Below are 7,500 nucleotides of genomic sequence, written 5' to 3'. Positions count from 1 at the left end.
AATACTTGGCTGCGGTCAATACACAGGTTTGTATTATAAAATGACACACAATTCCGACATGCGGTTTATATGCGGTGCGGTAAATAGTCAGGAAAATATGGTCCTGTGTGCCTCAGATGGCGGCAACATCGCTCTGGCCGGTCAGAATGATGCGGAGACCCCTCTGGTCACGTGTTAGTCTGTCGTAGCGTCAGTGTCGAAGCCTCAGCACTCAAACGAACCTTAGTCTGTCGTAGCGCCAGTGTCGAAGCCTCAGCACTCAAAACGAACCTTAGTCTGTCGTAGCGCCAGTGTCGAAGCCTCAGCACTCAAAACGAACCTTAGTCTGTCGTAGCGCCAGTGTCGAAGCCTCAGCACTCAAAACGAACCTTAGTCTGTCGTAGCGCCAGTGTCAAAGCCTCAGCACTCAAACGAACCTCTGGTCAGGTCTGTCGTAGCGCCAGTGTCAAAGCCTCAGCACTCAAACGAACCTCGCATCTGGTCAGGTCTTAGTCTGTCGTAGCGTCTGTGTCGAAGCCTCAGCACTCAAACGTACCTCGCATCCTGATCTCGGCACCACAGAGACTCTTAAAGGTTCCTTTGCACAGCAGTTAAAGCAGACACTCCACCACTGCAACGGCCTCTATCACAGATCAGCACCTACCACTCAGGACCACACCTTCCCATAGGAGCATTACCAAACTGTTGATTTAAAACCCTTCAATGCTCACATTTATTCAGTCGAAAGAGCCATGTTGTTCAAAGAGCAGAGTAGAGCCTGCAAATGTTTCATTGCTTCATCAATTGCTCTGCATTCAGGAGTTTACCAGATTCTGCACATTTTTACCAACACGATTCTGCACATTTTTACCAACACGGTTACATCATGGGTTTTGTTTATTGTTGTTATTTACACAGTTTACATTTGGCAGGTACTGCACACAACTTTAGTCCTATCCGTAAGACGAGCCCATAACTGAGCCTTAACCAAGAGAAAGAGTGTGTTCAGAGATTAGTCTGTGGTAAGGCAAAGCTGGTCTCCTGTTTCTTTTTCGCTTCTTCAATCCTCTACTCCAGAGATTTTGCGAACTCAGCATAGTCTATGTAGCCGTCGTTGTTTTTGTCATCATCACGCAGAACGTCATCGATAAGGCTTATTAGGTCCTCCTCCTTCATTGGCTGAGTGTCCTCCCCTCGCTCCTGGAGAGGGGACATGGCAAGAACAGAGGTTAACTTCACGTGTTGAAGGTGAGGCTAAAGAACAGTACAGTACAAACATATATGTTGACACGGCACAGTTCAAACAGACAATAAAATCACACTGGACTTTCTTCTGTCATTTCCATTGGCTTAGCTGCTTAATATTAGAATGAAATCCTTGTATGTCTTTCAAGGTTTTACCGCAAACCAATGTGAAAGAACGCTTCAGTCCCACTGTGTCAGATAGATCGAGTCCAATACAAAGTCCTTCTTCCCCAGGCTTCATCATTAGCTTGTGCTCTGCTCTACTGGGCTCCATACCTCCTTGTGCACGTGTGTGATGGCCGTGGCTCTGCTCTAGCGGGTGTCATACCTCCTTGTGCACGTGTGTGATGCTCTAGCGGGTGTCGTACCTCCTTGTGCACGTGTGTGATGCTCTAGCGGGCGTCATACCTCCTTGTGCACGTGTGTGATGCTCTAGCGGGTGACATGCCTCCTTGTGCACGTGTGTGATGGCCGTGGCTCTGCTCTAGCGGGTGTCATACTTCCTTGTGCACGTGTGTGATGCTCTAGCGGGCGTCATACCTCCTTGTGCACGTGTGTGATGCTCTAGTGGGTGTCATACCTCCTTGTGCACGTGTGTGATGGCTGTGGCCAGCTCCAGCCCGTCCAGCAGGTTGTTGCCGTCGTAGTCGTGCATCTTGAAGTAGTGCAGCTGCAGCTCCTGAGGAGACATGTCCTTCTCTGGCCTGTCAATCACCCCCTCCAAGTGCTCCATGATGTGACTGGGCAGAAATGGAGAGGGGTAGACGGAGAGAGGGAGGGGTAAAAGGTTGAACTCAAGTTACGTTTAATATTTCTCCTTCGACTCATCTGTAGTACACTCTGAACTTACTTTTGGGAGGTGCCTCTGGCAGATGGGCCCTTTTGACTATGTTCTGCTCAAGATTTGTGTGTTTTAATGCCAATCTCCTTTCTAGAGCTTGTGTACCCCAAATCTCATTGAGTGAATGTTCTCTGTAAGTGGTGCTACACTTTCAACGTGTTTTTATTTCCATTGTTGATGTGCGTTCTCCTTCTTCTTTGTTGTTTATTTGTGTTATTTTGTACCTTAAAGTAACACTATGTAACAATTTGACACTGTTTGACATATGGTTTCATAGGCAACTAGTTTTGGTACCATCCTCAAATTCATTTGGATAGCGTATGGTCATGTGAAGGACAGATAAACACCTGTGTCTCCCCCACTAGCCATCCAAGATATGCCCTATGTAGTTCTGTGTAATGGGCTGGAACCCCCTGCAAAAGCAATGCATTGGCAACTATACTGCCCAAAAGACAGGTTGTGTGTTGGCAAGCTTCTGTCAGTGACAGCTGGGCTGTTGTTGGTGTTTGTAAGGTTTTTGCATGCCTTTTAGGTAGTTGGCTTACTAGTTTGGGACAGAACTCCGTATTGCTGCTTAAAAATATGGTGACCACTACTCAGAATGCAATGTGCCACGACGTAGTTGCCCATTCTCTATAGTTATAACTGAATTTGAACTATTTATCTCACAGGTCTTTCCCTAAATCACAGAGAACAACACCCACAGCAGCTGACACTGTCTGACACTGGGACGGATCTCATCGTCACAGGCATATGCCCTCCAGAGCCCCTTATCACCTGGGCTGATGCCACGCCAACCAGGGCAGCTTGCTCTGACCCAGATCTGACCAAGAGGCCATGGCGTGGCACAGATCCTATCCAGCCTCACCCAGGACTGGGTCCGCTCCCAGTTCATCTGCTATCTGACTTCTCTTTAAGGCGTTAAGGCCCAAATTTGAAGTTAATTTGAATTAAAAAAAAAAAAATCTCTCTATATATAATTTGACTTTCATCACTGAATGCAAAACTTGTGGACCTCTATATGACAAAATGGCAAAACCTTAAAATGACAAAACTATGTATTCACCACACAACAGAAGAACTTAAAACTGAGAGCAGCTGGAATGTCTCTCAGCTTTCACCTCCACAGAGAGGCTACTGTCTATCAAGTAACAGAGGATCACTGTGTTCCAAGTTTAGAGTCCATTAACCAGAGAACAGCTATCAGTTTAGGCAAATGATCAAAGTTCAGTGACCCTCACCCTCACTATAGCAGGATCCCACCTGAATGTCACACAGCATAAATACTGTAGACCTTTAAAGATCAAATAAATTTAAAAAAATGAGGCCAGCAATGGTGTGATTTTGAACACGTCTATAAAAAGTTTGGCATAATAACCTGTGCAATGCATACATATCGTGGGTGGGTGCATTACAGATCTGGTTTGCCATTGTATGTGAATAACTCCATAACTCACCCTGAGATAAAATAGGCTAAAAAATGTATGCGATGCACACAAATATGCTCTACATCACATTTTGCCCCGGCATGTCAACATTGTGGTTAGTTATTTTGGCAATAAACCCCTTTCTGTTATCATAGTGTAGGACAAACATATTCAACTCACTCTTTATCTTGGACCATGTTCTTATCCAATCGTATAATAGGCGGGTGAGGCGGGTGGTCATTCTCATCACCCGGCTGTGGTTCGCTGTGCTCAGCTTCATGGGAGTAGATTGTCGGGAGGCAGAAGGCAGCTAGAAGTAATAAGGTCCATACTAACGTTACCCCTCTCCTTGTGCCTCTCCTTAAAGCCATAGTCCCCGCTGGCTGTGATGCGTAAAGCTGGGAAGAAAGACAATCAGCAAAGTCTTGAGCGATGCGTAAATGTTTGCGCAAATCTTTTAGAGTAATGCTGTCATCTGGAGCTGAGATCATATTTGCAGTTCATTACCAGTCATAGCCCGACATGTGCATGAAACTGAACACCGACTTCGAACAAATTGCCGTGATTTAACTGAGAATGTAGAGGTTGCGGACACAAAACTAAACTTAAGATAGCCTAACTTAAAAGTGCTGAACTTTAACGTCGGCAGGTAGCATAAAGTCCATCTTTGCCGTCAACATGCTACCACACGGCGAGAATACAGACCTTTTATTCATAAACCTGAGAGTTAAACATCAACAAATCAGTTTGACTTTAAATGGAACTGCAGCATACGCTAGGCTATTATATTAAATACTCCACAAGAGCTTTGCTAATAGATACAACGTTCATATTGTCAGAAGATAAATTCGGTTAACGTTGTACACTCAGTGGCTTGCTCGTAAACTGACATTATCGAATCACTTTACTCACCTGGGATGGAATATAAAAGCTTGAACCGATGCCAACCCTTTGTCAACTCACTATAAATAAAAAGTGCGATCTGGCTATATTCTGGAACAATAGCTAACGTTCCCTTCCATAAATGCTTTACCTGTTTTAGATATACTTATCTTGGACCGATTTGCTTGCCGTAGTTCCTCTTAACCTCATGGACACGACAGCTTAACTGTGATTGGACGTTCAGAGTGCGTCAGTCAGTGAATAAGTGTGAAGTGGTTTTCTCAGTCCCTAATCCACGTCCAACTGTTCGCTTTGAAAGTGATGCATCTTTCAAGTATTCCTGCCTGCTGACGGACTGAATCGTCAGCATTCTCAGGCCAAAATAATGGCTCACTCTCGCCGAGAAAATGAGACTGCCAAATCGCTTTTCCGAAGACTGGAGGTTTTGTTTGGTGTCACATAGCTAGAACCCTGTATTGATGCCTAGAGAACCTCATAGCCGGTTAGTTTGTTCCCTGTGTTGCACTTAGTTGTGAGTGGTGTGTTAACTGAATATCCTAATGACACGCTACCCTGTAGCTGTCATAAGAATAAACGCCACCCTAGCTCTACCCATAGATACCCATAGACTGTGGTACCCATGCACTGTGATTTTGCAGTATGGACATTTTAATGTTAATTTAATGTAAAATGTTTAATTTAATTTTGTCGTTTTTGAAGCGCTTACAATGGAAAGATGTAAGGCTAAAATAAACTAAGCCCATATTTATACTCAATTGCCAAACTATTCGAAACGGCTCGTAGAGTGTGGGACTAGGTTTCTGATAACATCACAAAATAGCGGTTCTGCAACAGCTCAGAGAGTAATTATTGTTTTCCGTTTGGCGGCGCTGTCCCTAACCTTCAACATCAATATATGAACTGTACTGCTCTGATCTATTACAAACGTCTTTACAATTACGCTGATATATAAAGATATATTTGTGTCTTCACCGAAATATATTGTGTTATGGCCATTGAGTTTGTGTTAATCTCTGTGTTAAACCTACAGAACAGACCTACATAAATGTAGCACAGGCTATAGGCTACTTCAGGGAAAACAACCCCCTTGTAGTGATCAGCTAGCTGGCTCTAAACCCTGGTAATTGATCTGGTTAGATGGCTAACTGTCTCGGAGGATAATCCAGGACAATGCTTCCTTCCGAGTCATTCGGGGAGTATAGCCTAGAGATCAAATCACTGTTCTGTCCTGTCCTGTTGGAAACCTGTTTCTGTCCAGGAAGGCAAACGTTATAGTGAAATACAAAAACTACAAAATACATTATAAGTCTTTACGCTAATAGTTTAGAATGGGCTACCATTGTCTCCATCAATCCCCGACGGGGGGGGGGGGGGGGGGGGGGGGAGTGCCATCCTACACACCAAATCGAAATATAGCCTAATTATAATGATAATAATAATAATTCATTTTATTTTGAACGCACTTTTCATTCAGAAGAATCTCAGAGTGCCTATACAGTTACATATGACGAAACATTTAATATATGCATAGAATGTAGGCATATGGGCTTAATTATAGTTAAGGTACAGAGATGTATGAATGGTGAAACGGTTTCTGTTTGATAATTGTGCTAGGGTTAATATTTCTGGAAGCAAAAAAGTCCATGCCCATGAATAATGCCAAATCACTTATAGGTGTTTGAAGTTTGATAAGTGCTCATGAAAAGGAATGACTCTAGTAGTAGGACAGTGGATATTGCGCTCGCACATGCTCAGTGAAGTTACATGTTTTCTTCCCCTTTTCCTATCGCTTCACAGTGCGCCGTGACTCCACTTGTGTCGGGAGATTACAGTCAACGAGACCTACCGGGAATGACCCACCGAATATCTTTCTCGCAGTACCGGTTAGAAGCGGAGATCGAGAAGTATCGCGCAGAATGTCAGTGGGATAAGATACCGTCTATGGTGGAACAACTGGCTGCAGCCCGCTTTCATGACGACGGTGAGTGAGCGCTCTATCTACCTGTTGCATGGCTGTGGCGAGGCGACGCTCAGGGCTTTTACGCATTCCCCGGGAGAGGAAGGACAGTTGTTCCGCCTGACTTGGACTTTGTACCTTTTTCTGGTAAAGTCATATGCTGCAGGACGGCTATTTTTGACCACGGGAAAGAACAGGAAAGAATTTGTCACTATTGCCAAGAGTAAAACATTTGGATAGATACATTATTTTATTGGCCACTTAAGTCTCTGTCTGTATGTTCACACATCTAGTTATTAAAGCTGTCTAAGTAAAATACCCTGGGCTGTCATTTTACATTCCAGACAGAGTCCTATTCTGTAGGTGAACATATTCTCGTCTGTTGCCACATTGGAGCCTTTTCTCTTGTATTTATTAATTTCTGTCCGGTGAAGGTAAACAGCATAGGCAGACTTGTCCTTCAGCTTGGCTGCAGCTTGTATTTGTTATTATGTCAATAACTAAATGTAACCATTCATATGACCACTCAAGAGAGGCGCGTCCACCTGTGTCCACACTGCATTCTCCCTCTTTGTCTTTCAATCTCTCTCTACCTCTATATTTCTCTTTCTCACTCCTTTCCCCAGCCTTCTGTCTCTCTCTCTCTCTCTCTCTCTCTCTCTCTCTCTCTCTCTCTCTTCTCTCTCTCTCTCTTTCTCTCTCAATGGGAGAGGCCAGCTGTTGTACTTAGCCCAGAACAATCCTGATGTGACTTCTGGTTTCTCTTAACTGTAATGTCGTATGAGCGGACAAGGGACAAGTGTTAATGACTGATTGTGACCCTGAACTATCACCCCATGGAGATATGGTGTTGAAACTTGTGCATTTTAGTAACCCAGTTTGCAAAATACTTTATCCAGGCTCTGTGAAGTAGGCACTCGTTCAAGCACAGCCATTTCACAACACACCAAATGGACAAAACAGTGGCTTGAGGTCAAGTGTGAGTTTAGACGTCAACATAGCATGACTGCCCGGAACAGAGCCAGTGCATATTTCCACTCTCCTTCAAAAAAGTTTGTTGATAAGAATTGAAGAGAAAATATCAGCGCTGTTAAGATAAAAGCTAAACATTTGGTCAGAGGTAGAGGGGCAGTGCCGGTGTTTTGTCC

At 44.1% G+C, this 7,500-nt stretch overlaps 2 protein-coding genes across 2 annotated transcripts in view; one reads left to right on the top strand and one right to left on the bottom strand.

The window, feature by feature from the left end:
• Positions 1-872: 872 nt before the first annotated feature.
• mcfd2 (multiple coagulation factor deficiency 2, ER cargo receptor complex subunit) lies at positions 873-4,545 on the bottom strand. The gene is made up of 4 exons (XM_080848764.1): positions 4,405-4,545; positions 3,673-3,890; positions 1,805-1,964; positions 873-1,179 (listed from the first exon to the last, which is right to left on the bottom strand). Exons 2-4 carry the CDS (start codon positions 3,861-3,863, stop codon positions 1,048-1,050), a joined length of 483 nt encoding a protein of 160 aa, XP_080704890.1. The 5' UTR covers positions 3,864-3,890; positions 4,405-4,545; the 3' UTR covers positions 873-1,047.
• A 214-nt stretch (positions 4,546-4,759) lies between these two features.
• The window catches only part of ttc7a (tetratricopeptide repeat domain 7A), a gene marked incomplete at its 5' end in the record, with an annotated part of 47,309 nt that continues 44,568 nt past the window's right edge, over positions 4,760-7,500 (top strand). The window contains 2 exons of the mRNA XM_080849343.1: positions 4,760-4,816; positions 6,193-6,376. Of these exons, the coding sequence (XP_080705469.1) occupies positions 4,760-4,816; positions 6,193-6,376 (241 nt within the window). The remainder of the gene's footprint in view (positions 4,817-6,192; positions 6,377-7,500) is intronic.

The sequence above is a fragment of the Sprattus sprattus genome (assembly GCF_963457725.1).
Source record: "Sprattus sprattus genome assembly, chromosome: 12".
Classification (NCBI taxonomy): Eukaryota; Metazoa; Chordata; class Actinopteri; order Clupeiformes; family Clupeidae; genus Sprattus; species Sprattus sprattus.
Note: the sequence above shows the minus strand (reverse complement) of the source record. Positions and strands in the feature narration are given on the sequence as shown.